At 49.4% G+C, this 16,007-nt stretch overlaps 1 protein-coding gene across 2 annotated transcripts in view; it reads right to left on the bottom strand.

The window, feature by feature from the left end:
* The window catches only part of LOC311071425 (N-acylneuraminate cytidylyltransferase B-like), a 33,640-nt gene extending 28,069 nt beyond the window's left edge, over positions 1–5,571 (bottom strand). For both annotated transcript variants that reach the window (XM_084095830.1, XM_084095831.1), the window contains exon 1: positions 5,158–5,571. In XM_084095830.1, coding sequence (XP_083951956.1) covers positions 5,158–5,324 — 167 coding nt within the window. In that variant the 5' untranslated portion in view covers positions 5,325–5,571. The remainder of the gene's footprint in view (positions 1–5,157) is intronic.
* Positions 5,572–16,007: the final 10,436 nt, after the last annotated feature.

The following is a 16,007-nucleotide window of genomic DNA, read 5'->3' as shown; positions in this document are numbered from 1 at the left end:
TACATGAATCCCCCTAGTGTGCAACTCTGTTACTTTTGCTGTATTTTCTTAAATGCTGTACTGATTGTAACATGCTCTTCTTTTTTGTTTTTGAAAAAAAACAAAAACAACAAAACAAAACAAAACACTACGGATTCATAACAAATAACACACTTTCCAGCACATTCCAATTACCCTGTTATTCCACAAGGGGGTGTTGACAGTCCATAGTCATTGAATGTGTCAATTCAAGAAAGTCCTACTAATATACATCTATTACCTGTGGTGCTAAATACAGGGCAATTTGTAACAACTTCTTAACATTCTTTCATTGTGTGAGCGTTCACATGCAAAATTATCCATTCAGTGAACAAAATCTGTCAGACATGGTATATTCCATAAATATGAGTAATACCACAACAGATCTAAACATTGGGTATAGCCAGGTGAAAATGTCTTGTTGAATCTTGACGACACATAACAGTAAAATACTTAATGTTAATGTCTGAATGGAACCCATTTAGGCTACCCATGAGCATTAATACATAGAGGCAGGAAGAAGTACTTTAAACCAGCCTTTATTAATTATTATTGCAGAGATGGGGTTTGGGGCTGGGTCCGTGGGACTGTTTCTGGGGGACGAGTCTGAGGGAAGAACAGTGTTAGATTTTGGTGTATTTGGCCGAGCAGTCGTTTGGGTGGCTCGCCAATGTATTAGATTTCTCCAATACATAAAATAAGTAAGCTTGACCAGAGTTCTTGTGGGGAGAAGAATTTATTGAAGGTTTGTAGTGTAGCAGTCCTTCAGCAGTGATGTTAGCATGTTGCCCTTCAACAATCTTAACCCAAAGTTCTGTGTCTAAGACAGAACTTTATACATGAAGACAAAAGGGCTACAAACAAAGGAAAACTGTTAGGACCTCCCACAGGAGATCAATCTAACTTGCTAATCCACTCTGAGCAATGCTGATTCTCTTTATTCATTCACACCAGTTTCTATGGGCCACACATCTGAATGGGTCATTCATCTGCATGGCCATTTGGCACACACCTTTGCAGACACAGACAGACTGCATTACATCTGATACACAGTCACAATGTAAATTAATCTGATGACTGAAAATACAAAATCTTTCAACAGGAGACAATGGTAAGGAGAATGCAGAAGACAAAAGGTAGGCAAAATAAAAAGTGAATCCCCAGAAACAGTCCCACGGACCCAGTGACATTTTGACCTGGCTATACCTAATGTTTAGATATGTTGTGGTATTTATGCAAATTAGCACATACGTAATTAGATTATGCACCGTTTGTCCATGTTAACAAACAATTTAAAAAAACTTGTAATACATTTTTTGTTTGTCTTGATGTAAGTAATCAACTCAGTAATTTTCATGGTGATATCTAAAGGTTACAATTTTTACCCTATTCACGTAAGAAAAAGAATGAATAGGCATATGAATAGGCTATATTTGGGTCTTTTTCGAATCTTTCCCCTAATGGGATTCTTTTGGCGCTTTTCCATTACCAGTACCAGCTCAACTCGACTCGAATCGACTCGGCTCGGCTCGCTTTTCGCTCCGTTTTCCATTGCAGATAGTACCTCCACAATAGTACCTGGTCGTCATAGCGACGCTGCAGGAAACTGCCGTGACTTAATCTTCTACGCGAGACGCGCGAGACACACCCACACACACAGGACAATGGAGGAAATCGAGTGTATGCTGTTTTTGGATGTTTTTGTTTTTGTTTTTGATGTTTTTTATTCAGGATACTCCGTCTGGCGCGTGCAATGATGACGCAGTGAATAGTGACGATTCTCTCTGACCAATCAGCAGTCTGTCGTGTTTTCACGTCACATTTTAGTATCGCCTCAGCTCGCTTAGAACCTCGCCGGAGGTGGTACGAAAAAAAGTACCTGGAAGCAGGTACAGGTACAACTTTTACACAGTGGAAAACCAAACAAAGCCGAGTCGAGTCGAGCCGAGCTGAGCCGAGGCGAGCTGGTACTGTGTAGTGGAAAAGCGCCATTAGTGGCTTTTTTTTCCCTTACTCAGGACGTATTGAGGATACAAAATCAGTTGAGTTTGCTTCTATTGCAATTTGTTCAACCTTTTTTCATAAAATGACTGGACTATGACGGGACAGAGTAAATTTGCGTCTCTTTCATCTTCTGGTGAGGAAAGAGCTGCTAGGGAAATAACCTGTGCTCTGAATGGAGTCGAGAGCACTTTAGGAATATAACCATGCCTTGGCTTAAGGACGGCTCTGGAGTTGTTAGCGAGCGACAGTAAAAGAGCGGTCTTGAGCAAGAGGTGCTTTAGGTTTGCAGACTGAAGCGTCTCAAACGGGGCACCCTTCAATGCTTCCAGGACCGTAGAGAGGTCCCAGATAGGCACAGTGGGGTGTCACGGAGGGTTCAGCCTCCTTGCCCCTTTAAAGAAGGGGACGACAAGGTCGTTTCTTCCTAGTGATTGTCCGGCCACAAGAGCGTGGGATGCTGTTATGGCCGCCACATATACTTTGGCGTGGAGGGGGTGCGACCCGCGTCCATGAGCTCTTGTAAAAAGGCGAGTATACTTAGTACTTCGCAAGAGTAGGGGTCCAGGCTCCGTGCTGTGCACCAGCCAGAGAACACCCCCCATTTCTAAGCGTAGAGGCGCCTAGTTGAGGGCACTCTTGCTTCAGTACCCGTTGAGGGGCCATACATGAAGGGCCCAAAAGTCGGGATGGGGATGCCAGATTTTCCCGTTTGCCTGGGTGAGGAGATCTCTCCTCAGCGGAATTGGCCATGGGGCTGTTTTCAGCAGTTGCGTCAACTCGGAGAACCATAACTGGGTCTTCCAGAGAGGGGCTATTAGTACCACTGCACACTTGCTTTCCCTGATCCGTTTGATGACCTGTGGTAGCATCGTGACAGAAGGAAATGCATATAGCGGATGGCTCGGCCATTCGTGGGCAAGCGCGTCCCTGTTCTTTGAGAAAAACGTTCGGCAACAAGCGTTGTCTTCTGAGGCAAAGAGGTCGACCTCTGCTGAAGATGCTCCATATTAGCTGAACCGTTTGAGGGTGGAAAGACCATTCCCCTGGGGGAACTTTGTCTCTGGACAGCATATCCGCACCCTGGTTCAGAATGCCTGGCACATGCGCTGCCCTTAGCGAGTGCAGGTTGTGCTGAGCCCATAGAATGAGACTCCTGGCCTTGGCGTGCAGGTTGTTCGACCTGAGACCGCCCTGGCGATTTATGTAAGCCACCACTGCCATGTTGTCCGTTCGGACCTGCACGTGGTAGCCTTTTAGATATGGGAGAAAAGCTTTCAGTGATAGAGCGACCGCTCTCATCTCTATACAGTTTATATGTAGGTGCTTCTCCGGGCTTGACCATAGGCCAGAGACGGGCCTGCCCTCGTAGAGGGCCCCCCAACCTAGGTTGGAGGCATCTGTCGAGATCACTTTTCTCCTCGAAACACCCAAACTCGCGCCAGACTGGTACCAGTCGGTCGCTTTCCAGGGAGCCAGGGCTTTGATGCAGCCGTGACTCACTCTGATTAGTAAGTGGCCAGATCGCCATGCGTGAGCTGGTACATGGGGTTTTAGCCAGTGCTGGAGAGGACGCATGTGCAGTAGTCCTAGCTGGAGTACTGGTGATGCTGAGGCCATGAGACCCAACATCCTCTGAAATCTTTCAGATCCACTGAGAAAAACCAATCCCCTGGGCGAATTTGCACAAGGATTTACTTGGTTGTCAGCATTCTGAACGGAAGTTTGAAACTGTGGGGACAGTGCTTGTGTGTAGGGCTGCGTACTTTGACGTGGGCACGTGACCTACATATGACACAGACAGAAAAGAGCTCTTTTTGTGCTTTATCTGCGTCGCCGTAAAAACAACGTTTGTTTGCAGGTGAGCGTGTTTTGTAACAGGCCCGTTGACTGCAATATAGGCATTTCCAGCCACCTGAGAAGACTGGGGAATGTTTGAGAAGCTTTTGGGAGATTGGTCTGGCCTCGGCGAGACTCAGGGTGCTTTCACACTTGGTTCGATTGCCTGTTCCGAACCCGAGTTCGATTGCTTCCCCCCTCCCCCAGCCCCCGATGGACTGTGTTCACATTATATTATTTGTATCCGAACCGCGGTACGCTTGCGTCATCAAACTGCAGCTGGCGCGTACACGTGTTGCTTGGTAACCGCTATGAAAAAGCGTCAAAATGGATAGAATTGCTCGCTTCACATTTCTTCTTCTTTTTTTGAACCTTTGGTTTTGTTTTCAAAGAAAAGATACAGAAACACACTTGCGTCTGTCTGCCGCAAAAGTATTAAAACCGTTCCAAAGACAGCGGGATGTCCGCCGAAGACAATTTTTGTGGAGGCAAGCAGAAATCATCTCTCTGCTTGCAGTGCGTCAATCCCGCTTTTCGTCAAGGTAAGTGTATATAGACCCTTTTACAGTTGTTAAACACATGCACGCAGGCACGCACCACATTATATGTCATCAATAGCGGTTCACTTCCGCGATTTGGTACGATTGCGTTCATATCAACAGCGAACCGTACCCGAGTTCACATGAACCGTACCCCAGACCACCTTTTTAAGCGGACTCGAGTACGGTTCGCGGGTGCGCACCCGAGTTCGGAAAACAGCGTTCACATCATCCAAACGAACCGAACTCTGACGTCATTCGAACCCGGGTGCGCACCAAAAGTGCTAGTGTGAAAGCGCCCTTAAGACAAGCAGGCTAACTTGGATTGTTTAATAATTATTATTGATTCTAATAATCGATTCTAATTGCTTAATTTATAATACTAGTAGCCTATATAAACGAACATTGTATCTTTTGCCGTGTTCATTTTGTTTTGCTACTCAGGCTATGTTGTATCCGCCCTGGTGAAAAAAAAAAAAAAAAAATAGGTCTACGCTAAGTAGGTACTTGCAGCCAGATTAATTCAGATAGGCTACTTCAAGTGCAGAGCTGCCAACTCTCACGCATTCACCGTGAGACTCACGCAATTTACACTTTTCACACGCTCTCACGCCACACCATTTTCTCACACACAGAAAAATCGCGACGCAAAGAGGACACGGAGACCGACAGACTAGACAGAGCAGGTTAGTTATAATATAAAAAAAAATTAAGCTCTCAGATTCTATCAATTTTATTACGAAATTCAAACAATAAATACCGTTTTGGCGTTTGTAAATATGACGTGACAGATCCCAAGCGGCACGTGAACCGATCTCTAGTGTCCTCTTTGATCGTGGGAAATTTGAACAACGGACGCATTTCCGATCCGAAGATATCGGGAAACGTTTTTTTTTTTTTTTTTATGTAAGACGTACACTTCATCATGCACTCTCCACAATGAATAGCTTATTATCCCTATATGACTGTTAAACGTAACTGGTATCATCAGGGGCGGATCTATGGTCAGTGGATATTCGGGGCTTTAGCCCAAACTAAAATTGGGTATTTTTATTTAAAGGAATTAATTAATTATAAAAGCGATTTAAGGGAATAAAGAAAAAGAAAGGCTTATTGAAATAATTTTAACTATTTGCAAATAATATTTTATTTTTTAATTATGAATGCATTCTCTCTAAATGAATCAAGGAAATTATAGCATATGTTCAATTCAAAAAGACTGGTATTGACGGCAACGAAGGATACCTGCGATTCTTGGACGCGCAACCTGTGAAAATTTAGGGATGATGAGAAGAGTACCTAAATGAAATAAAGACTAAAGATGACACATTAAAATACTTTGTTTGAAGACCTGTTTTCTAGCCTTGGTTGCTTGCCAATTGAGCATCACATCAAAACGGCCCCCAGTGATTCATCCACCAAGAAAAGTTCCTGTAGGACAAAATAGTTGAAGCGATGGAAAGCATAAACAGAACCAACAGAGTGGGTGAACAGCATGGTAACAGTGGTGAAACAGAACAAGGTAGGCTACGTAGGCTATATGTGGATCCAGAAAACCTTAATAAAGCAATAAAGCGTGAACATTACCCTTTAATGACGGTGGAAGAAGTGGTCTCCAGCATGCCAAATGCAAAGATATTCTCAGTCCTGGACGCTAATCAAGGATTCTGGCAAATAAAACTGGATGATTCTCATTCTTCACTTAATGTATATAAAATACATAACAATTGCACAAGGAAATTTGAGTGAGTGTGTGGTTATTTGGACCTGACAACATTACAAAACTAGTTGTTTCGAATCGCGTGAAACTCAGCACGGTGGTGACACCTGCTGGTCAAAACTGTGTAAATGCAATGAGATCACAGACGTTCACAAAACCACATGTTTTCAGTGTAGGCTATTCTATTAAATATAGTATATATTCGAGACTATATATTAGCTATAGTCTTTAAATAAGTGTCTAGATAATGAAATCAGGTTTTTTTTTTCAGAGTTGGAAGAAGGGATATCAAGAAAGGCGGCTTTATCACTCGTATCAGAGGTTGCCTACTCACGCGCCCATCCCGGGTTTTGACGGCTGTTTCTCACACTGATGGATGGATAGAGTGTGCAATTTAAAAATAAATAAATAATAAGATTATAAAATAAAAATGAGTTAGGCCTATATCAAATTAAATAAGATAATACCATCATGTGTTTTTCAGTCTTTCATTGATGGAATTTGTTAGTTGTTAAAAAGGTCTTAGAATTTGCATTTCAGTTCATTTAAATGGCTTAATTAGTTTAAAAATCCCCACTTTTGCAGTATTAGGCCCTGAGAACACTGCAAAAGTTGTGTTCCAGCACCTCATTCTGGTTAAATTTTGTAAATGCAGGTTAAATCTGCTCATAACCTTGTATGGTTGGGACCCCAGTGTGGTTGTAACATGGGGAGAGTTGTAACACCATCAATTCCACCAATCAGGGATACGATAGGAGTCCTATGACCATTTAAGTGTTTATTTACCCAATTTATACCTGATCCCATCTGAAAGGCTGCGAAGGCTGGAAATAGGTGCATGCAGATTTTACGAAGAAAAAAATTATTTTGAGATAATAACTTTTTTCACCAAAACTATATTTTGTTATTTGTATATTAGATTGAATAGTATTTTCTTTTCTTTTTAAACTAATTTCAAACCATTATGCTTATATGGCTATACACTGGCTGACAGAGGTGTGGTGGGTTGTAACACCTTTAAAAAGTGTTATAACCATCTCCTTACATTATGAGACCTCAGACCATGAAATTGTATATATTGAGCCATTTGGCAACTAAAGTAAGTTGTAAGTAGTGTTACAACCTGGTTGTGGGATTGTAAAGGCACACCATGTATTTAACATTAACTCATAAGGGCTGTGATATTCTTACAGAGGTTTGAAATGGCTTTTGTAGAAAACAAATGTGGGTGCTTTGTACAAGTTTGAGCATTTTTGCTCAAAGATTCAGTTAGTTACAGAGGCTAAAGCAAAAAGTGTTACAACCATACCCAGTCTGCCCCTATATCCCCAAAGGGATATTTGTGTCAAATCTGTTCTTGAGTCAAGCTCTCTTTGAATACATGTCAGTACACAGTTTCTCTATATATCAAACATATTAAGCAATCATGTTGACTGTAAAGACTGAGTGAAGGTACTATTCATGAGAAACAATAACACCTGTAACTACCTACAGTGACACGCCCTCATTATTCTGTGTGTATACACTAGCGCATACAAACATGATTTACTGGTGACTGTGATTTTTAATGTTTTGTAAGCTGTCATTTGACAATTTTTTTTGACAACTGCTTTATGAAATGAACTCATTCAATAATTAAACAATTGATTATCTTTACAATGGAACTGAATCAACACTGAACTGACTTCAGCTGAACAACAGCCGAAATGCATCATTTTCCTGTTGATTTTACTGCTGTGTATTTTACACAATCCCAAAGCTGTAGGCGGTAAGTAGTTTGGGAAGCATTTTTTTGCTCCATTTTGACACTGTCACAGTGTCTGGTTTATGTTCCTTGGGCAGGGACGTGCGGTCAGGGTAGGCAGGGTAGGCAGTGCCTCACCAAAGGAAATGTTGACATTACATTTATTAATTCCAAGAACTTTATTAATTCACCGCATTATTAATTGCATTTATTTTATTCCAAATATTAATTTTTCTAAAAACTATAATTTTCAGGAATACACATATAATATACTCATTTTGCCATTGTTTGCTCCTAAAACCATTGTTTCATGCAGGAAATTCAAGGCCATGGCCATTGAGACAGAGGTTAGCAGTACTTCTTTGGTCCATAGAACGTAGTTTACGTAGGTTTGCGCATGCGCAGTCAGTTCTCATGCTGTCTTGAATTATCAACATTGAGGCAGAGACCGAGCTTGCTTCATGTCACGTGATCCACTCGCTCTCACTCAATCCGCACTTCCCGATCTAGCGGCGCCTAGCGTTGGCTGTCAACAGGCCCGGGGTGGGTAATCGGGAGAATTCCCGGTGGGCCGCTTCACTTTTGGGCCGGTCGAGGATTTTTGTTTTTTCACATTTGTCACGTTAGTTATATTAGGCTACACGCGTTCCGCATTCTGACACCGCAGCGCGCAGCCTCTGCATAGGTTGTACCATGTGAGGGAGTTCTCCCCTCCCCTCCTATAGAGTTGGTTGGGTCCATAGCCCGTCTTTTCCAAAACGTTTTCTCAGGTAACTACCGCAGCACCGCCGGCGCCTACCGATAGCTGGGCCGGCCCGGTAGCTATGCGTCAGGGAGGATGGATGGGAGGAAGAGGCCAGGAGGTATGGAAGCTTGTTTCCGCCACAGAATAAAACATTTTAAAAGATAATTGCGAGTTTACATCTCGCAATTCTGTCATTATTTCTCAGAATTGCGTGAAATAAAGTCGCAATTGCGTGTTATAAAGTCAGAATTGCGAGATATAAAGTCAGAATTGTGTGAAATAAAGTCGCAATTGCTTCTTATAAAGTCTAAGTGAATTATTATTTAACCTTTACATTATTTTTTGAACCATGGCATTAATACAAACTGCACAATAGTGACTAGGCTACTTGTCGGTTCGCTGACACCGCGCCGCCTCCCTCTCTTACTGTGTCCCGCACAAAACATTTGTTTGTTGTATAATATATCTATCATTAGATGTGTCCATTAATTTGATTATTAGATTTGATTGTGCATTAGCCTCACATATGACTTTGCTGTATGCAGGCAGCGATGTGATGATGCCTGATATGAACTTGGGTTGCTTCATTAACTGAATGAATATGAACATATGCCACATTGATAGGTCACAGCCTACCCATGACAAGATTTCACCGCACGTTACTGTCCTTGGGTCACCACTAGATGTCCTCCTTCCCCACGTTGTCCATCACACTCTTGAACTACATCCCCCATGATCCTTGTCTTTTCATTGCACTCAGCTGTCCCTTATCACTGATCATTGCACTCAGCCTGTTCCCCATTAGCATTGTCATTTCCCTGTGTATATATACCCTGTCTGTTTTAGTATGTGTCATGGAGTCCTTGTATTTATCACGCCACTTCTGTTTCTTCTGTGTTCCTGTTTATGTTCTTGTTTTGGATGGATTATGATATCGACTATTGCCTGGACTGGATTATGCTTATGGAATTCCCCAAATAAATAATTCATACTGCACTTGGATCTAACCCCTGTTTCTTGTGTGTGGTTTCGTGACAGAAGGACTCCGTCAACAAGGATCCAGCGGAATGTTTTTTAATGTCTTTTCCCCAGCCATCGAGCGGGAGAGGAGAGAGGGTTTTGAAGGAACCCGTCTAGTCATTTTTCGTGGGACCCGGGGAGGTCGCAGAGGAGTGGTGGGTCGAGAGGGAGTCCAACACCACTCTCCACCATGGCCCCCCTTCGACTCTGGGATGGTGAGGGACGAATTGGAGCCACCGTCGCAGACGGAGAGGGGGTAAGAGACGCACGTCTGCTGAGCCTGTGTCTTCGGACAAGATGGCCGCCGCCGAGCCTGTGTCTTCGGACAAGATGGCTGCTGCCGAGCCGGATAACGTGTCTGCGGACAAGATGGTTGCCGCCGAGCCTGTTCACGTCACGTCTGCCGAGCCTGTGTCTTCGGACAAGATGGCCGCCACCGAGCCTGTGTCTTCGGACAAGAGGATTGTCTCGGAGCTGCCCACCATCAGTCCTGCCACGGCCAGGAGGGTTGTCTTTCTCTTTTACGCAGTGGCGGTATTGCATGCGTGGAAGAGACACAGCAAGTCTGCTGATCCAGAGACTGTTCACGTCACGTCTGCCGATCCAGAGACTGTTCACGTCACGTCTGCCGATCTGTTCACGTCACGTCTGCCGATCCAGAGACTGTTCGCGTCACGTCTGCCGATCCAGAGACTGCTCGCGTCACGTCTGCCGATCCAGAGACTGCTCGCGTCACGTCTGCCGATCCAGAGACTGCTCGCGTCACGTCTGCCGATCCAGAGACTGCTCGCGTCACGTCTGCCGATCCAGAGACTGCTCGCGTCACGTCTGCCGATCCAGAGACTGCTCACGTCACGTCTGCCGATCCAGAGACTGCTCACGTCACGTCTGCCGATCCAGAGACTGCTCACGTCACGTCTGCCGATCCAGAGACTGCTCACGTCACGTCTGCCGATCCAGAGACTGCTCACGTCACGTCTGTCGATGCAGAGACTGTTCATGTCACGTCTGCCGATCCAGAGACTGTTCCTGTTCAGGAGGCTGTACCCGTCAGCCCTGCCACGGCCCAGAGGGCTGTCTTCACTTTTTATTTGGTTGCTGTCTGGCGTGCCTGGGCTGCACACACTACCAAGATGGCAGCCTCCAGTCCGGTTGGAACCCCGGACACTGCGCTGAAGCCGGTGTTTGTTCCTGTTCCTGAACAGGTGTCCGTATCTGTTCCTGAGCCGGTGGTGTCTGTTCCTGTTCCTGAGCCGGTGGTGTCTGTTCCTGTTCCTGAGCCGGTGGTGTCTCTGCCAGTTCCTGAGCCGGTGGTGTCTGTTCCTGAGCCGGTGGTGTCTGTTCCTGAGCCGGTGGTGTCTGTTCCTGAGCCGGTGGTGTCTGTTCCTGAGCCGGTGGTGTCTGTTCCAGTTCCTGAGCCGGTGGTGTCTGTTCCAGTTCCTGAGCCGGTGGTGTCTGTTCCAGTTCCTGAGCCGGTGGTGTCTGTTCCTGAGCCGGTGGTGTCTGTTCCTGAGCCGGTGGTGTCTGTTCCAGTTCCTGAGCCGGTGGTGTCTGTTCCTGAGCCGGTGGTGTCTGTTCCTGAGCCGGTGGTGTCTGTTCCTGAGCCGGTGGTGTCTGTTCCAGTTCCTGAGCCGGTGGTGTCTGTTCCAGTTCCTGAGCCGGTGGTGTCTGTGCCAGTTCCTGAGCCGGTGGTGTCTGTTCCAGTTCCTGAGCCGGTGGTGTCTGTTCCAGTTCCTGAGCCGGTGGTGTCTGTGCCAGTTCCTGAGCCGGTGGTGTCTGTTCCTGTTCCTGAGCCGGTGGTGTCTGTGCCAGTTCCTGAGCCGGTGGTGTCTGTTCCAGTTCCTGAGCCGGTGGTGTCTGTTCCTGAGCCGGTGGTGTCTGTTCCTGAGCCGGTGGTGTCTGTTCCTGAGCCGGTGGTGTCTGTTCCAGTTCCTGAGCCGGTGGTGTCTGTTCCAGTTCCTGAGCCGGTGGTGTCTGTTCCAGTTCCTGAGCCGGTGCTGTCTGTGCCAGTTCCTGAGCCGGTGGTGTCTGTTCCAGTTCCTGAGCCGGTGGTGTCTGTGCCAGTTCCTGAGCCGGTGGTGTCTGTTCCTGTTCCTGAGCCGGTGGTGTCTGTGCCAGTTCCTGAGCCGGTGGTGTCTGTTCCAGTTCCTGAGCCGGTGGTGTCTGTTCCTGAGCCGGTGGTGTCTGTGCCAGTTCCTGAGCCGGTGGTGCCAGTTCCTGAGCCGGTGGTGTCTGTTCCTGAGCCGGTGGTGTCTGTTCCTGAGCCGGTGGTGTCTGTTCCTGAGCCGGTGGTGTCTGTTCCTGAGCCGGTGGTGTCTGTTCCTGAGCCGGTGGTGTCTGTTCCTGTTCCTGAGCCGGTGGTGTCTGTTCCAGTTCCTGAGCCGGTGGTGTCTGTTCCAGTTCCTGAGCCGGTGGTGTCTGTTCCAGTTCCTGAGCCGGTGGTGTCTGTTCCAGTTCCTGAGCCGGTGGTGTCTGTTCCAGTTCCTGAGCCGGTGGTGTCTGTTCCAGTTCCTGAGCCGGTGGTGTCTGTTCCAGTTCCTGAGCCGGTGGTGTCTGTTCCAGTTCCTGAGCCGGTGGTGTCTGTTCCAGTTCCTGAGCCGGTGGTGTCTGTTCCAGTTCCTGAGCCGGTGGTGTCTGTGCCAGTTCCTGAGCCGGTGGTGTCTGTGCCAGTTCCTGAGCCGGTGGTGTCTGTTCCAGTTCCGTGTCTGTTCCTGTTCCTGAGCCGGTGGTGTCTGTTCCAGTTCCTGAGCCGGTGGTGTCTGTTCCTGAGCCGGTGGTGTCTGTTCCTGAGCCGGTGGTGTCTGTTCCAGTTCCTGAGCCGGTGGTGTCTGTTCCAGTTCCTGAGCCGGTGGTGTCTGTTCCTGAGCCGGTGGTGTCTGTGCCAGTTCCTGAGCCGGTGGTGTCTGTGCCAGTTCCTGAGCCGGTGGTGTCTGTGCCAGTTCCTGAGCCGGTGGTGTCTGTGCCAGTTCCTGAGCCGGTGGTGTCTGTTCCAGTTCCTGAGCCGGTGGTGTCTGTTCCTGAGCCGGTGGTGTCTGTGCCAGTTCCTGAGCCGGTGGTGTCTGTGCCAGTTCCTGAGCCGGTGGTGTCTGTGCCAGTTCCTGAGCCGGTGGTGTCTGTTCCTGAGCCGGTGGTGTCTGTTCCTGAGCCGGTGGTGTCTGTTCCTGAGCCGGTGGTGTCTGTTCCTGAGCCGGTGGTGTCTGTTCCTGAGCCGGTGGTGTCTGTTCCTGTTCCTGAGCCGGTGGTGTCTGTTCCAGTTCCTGAGCCGGTGGTGTCTGTTCCAGTTCCTGAGCCGGTGGTGTCTGTTCCAGTTCCTGAGCCGGTGGTGTCTGTTCCAGTTCCTGAGCCGGTGGTGTCTGTTCCAGTTCCTGAGCCGGTGGTGTCTGTTCCAGTTCCTGAGCCGGTGGTGTCTGTTCCAGTTCCTGAGCCGGTGGTGTCTGTTCCAGTTCCTGAGCCGGTGGTGTCTGTGCCAGTTCCTGAGCCGGTGGTGTCTGTTCCAGTTCCGTGTCTGTTCCTGTTCCTGAGCCGGTGGTGTCTGTTCCTGTTCCTGAGCCGGTGGTGTCTGTTCCTGTTCCTGAGCCGGTGGTGTCTGTTCCTGTTCCTGAGCCGGTGGTGTCTGTTCCTGTTCCTGAGCCGGTGGTGTCTGTTCCTGTTCCTGAGCCGGTGGTGTCTGTTCCAGTTCCTGAGCCGGTGGTGTCTGTTCCAGTTCCTGAGCCGGTGGTGTCTGTTCCAGTTCCTGAGCCGGTGGTGTCTGTTCCAGTTCCTGAGCCGGTGGTGTCTGTTCCAGTTCCTGAGCCGGTGGTGTCTGTTCCTGAGCCGGTGGTGTCTGTTCCAGTTCCTGAGCCGGTGGTGTCTGTTCCAGTTCCTGAGCCGGTGGTGTCTGTTCCAGTTCCTGAGCCGGTGGTGTCTGTGCCAGTTCCTGAGCCGGTGGTGTCTGTGCCAGTTCCTGAGCCGGTGGTGTCTGTTCCAGTTCCGTGTCTGTTCCTGTTCCTGAGCCGGTGGTGTCTGTTCCTGTTCCTGAGCCGGTGGTGTCTGTTCCTGTTCCTGAGCCGGTGGTGTCTGTTCCTGTTCCTGAGCCGGTGGTGTCTGTTCCTGTTCCTGAGCCGGTGGTGTCTGTTCCTGTTCCTGAGCCGGTGGTGTCTGTTCCTGTTCCTGAGCCGGTGGTGCCTGTTCCTGTTCCTGAGCCGGTGGTGCCTGTTCCTGAGCCGGTGGTGTCTGTTCCAGTTCCTGAGCCGGTGGTGTCTGTTCCTGTTCCTGAGCCGGTGGTGTCTGTTCCTGAGCCGGTGGTGTCTGTTCCAGTTCCTGAGCCGGTGGTGTCTGTTCCAGTTCCTGAGCCGGTGGTGTCTGTTCCAGTTCCTGAGCCGGTGGTGTCTGTGCCAGTTCCTGAGCCGGTGGTGTCTGTGCCAGTTCCTGAGCCGGTGGTGTCTGTTCCAGTTCCGTGTCTGTTCCTGTTCCTGAGCTGGTGGTGTCTGTTCCTGTTCCGTGTCTGTTCCTGTTCCTGAGCCGGTGGTGTCTGTTCCTGTTCCTGAGCTGGTGGTGTCTGTTCCTGTTCCTGAGCCGGTGGTGTCTGTTCCTGTTCCTGAGCCGGTGGTGTCTGTTCCTGTTCCTGAGCCGGTGGTGTCTGTTCCTGTTCCTGAGCCGGTGGTGTCTGTTCCTGTTCCTGAGCCGGTGGTGTCTGTTCCTGTTCCTGAGCCGGTGGTGCCTGTTCCTGAGCCGGTGGTGTCTGTTCCTGTTCCTGAGCCGGTGGTGCCTGTTCCTGAGCCGGTGGTGTCTGTGCCAGTTCCTGAGCCGGTGGTGTCTGTGCCAGTTCCTGAGCCGGTGGTGTCTGTGCCAGTTCCTGAGCCGGTGGTGTCTGTGCCAGTTCCTGAGCCGGTGGTGTCTGTGCCAGTTCCTGAGCCGGTGGTGTCTGTTCCAGTTCCGTGTCTGTTCCTGTTCCTGAGCCGGTGGTGTCTGTGCCAGTTCCTGAGCCGGTGGTGTCTGTGCCAGTTCCTGAGCCGGTGGTGTCTGTTCCAGTTCCGTGTCTGTTCCTGTTCCTGAGCCGGTGGTGTCTGTGCCAGTTCCTGAGCCGGTGGTGTCTGTGCCAGTTCCTGAGCCGGTGGTGCCTGTTCCTGTTCCTGAGCCGGTGGTGCCTGTTCCTGTTCCTGAGCCGGTGGTGCCTGTTCCTGAGCCGGTGGTGTCTGTTCCAGTTCCTGAGCCGGTGGTGTCTGTTCCTGTTCCTGAGCCGGTGGTGTCTGTTCCTGAGCCGGTGGTGTCTGTTCCAGTTCCTGAGCCGGTGGTGTCTGTTCCAGTTCCTGAGCCGGTGGTGTCTGTTCCAGTTCCTGAGCCGGTGGTGTCTGTGCCAGTTCCTGAGCCGGTGGTGTCTGTGCCAGTTCCTGAGCCGGTGGTGTCTGTGCCAGTTCCTGAGCCGGTGGTGTCTGTTCCAGTTCCGTGTCTGTTCCTGTTCCTGAGCCGGTGGTGTCTGTTCCTGTTCCGTGTCTGTTCCTGTTCCTGAGCCGGTGGTGTCTGTTCCTGTTCCTGAGCTGGTGGTGTCTGTTCCTGTTCCTGAGCCGGTGGTGTCTGTTCCTGTTCCTGAGCCGGTGGTGTCTGTTCCTGTTCCTGAGCCGGTGGTGTCTGTTCCTGTTCCTGAGCCGGTGGTGCCTGTTCCTGAGCCGGTGGTGTCTGTTCCTGTTCCTGAGCCGGTGGTGCCTGTTCCTGAGCCGGTGGTGTCTGTGCCAGTTCCTGAGCCGGTGGTGTCTGTGCCAGTTCCTGAGCCGGTGGTGTCTGTGCCAGTTCCTGAGCCGGTGGTGTCTGTGCCAGTTCCTGAGCCGGTGGTGTCTGTGCCAGTTCCTGAGCCGGTGGTGTCTGTTCCAGTTCCGTGTCTGTTCCTGTTCCTGAGCCGGTGGTGTCTGTGCCAGTTCCTGAGCCGGTGGTGTCTGTGCCAGTTCCTGAGCCGGTGGTGTCTGTTCCAGTTCCGTGTCTGTTCCTGTTCCTGAGCCGGTGGTGTCTGTTCCTGTTCCTGAGCCGGTGGTGTCTGTTCCTGTTCCTGAGCCGGTGGTGTCTGTTCCTGTTCCTGAGCCGGTGGTGTCTGTTCCTGTTCCTGAGCCGGTGGTGCCTGTTCCTGTTCCTGAGCCGGTGGTGCCTGTTCCTGAGCCGGTGGTGTCTGTTCCAGTTCCTGAGCCGGTGGTGTCTGTTCCTGTTCCTGAGCCGGTGGTGTCTGTTCCTGAGCCGGTGGTGTCTGTTCCAGTTCCTGAGCCGGTGGTGTCTGTTCCAGTTCCTGAGCCGGTGGTGTCTGTTCCAGTTCCTGAGCCGGTGGTGTCTGTTCCAGTTCCTGAGCCGGTGGTGTCTGTGCCAGTTCCTGAGCCGGTGGTGTCTGTGCCAGTTCCGTGTCTGTTCCTGTTCCTGAGC

Source organism: Abramis brama (assembly GCF_963993115.1).
Source record: "Abramis brama genome assembly, chromosome: 20".
NCBI classification, from domain to species: Eukaryota; Metazoa; Chordata; class Actinopteri; order Cypriniformes; family Leuciscidae; genus Abramis; species Abramis brama.
This window is presented reverse-complemented; position numbering and strand designations above follow the sequence as displayed.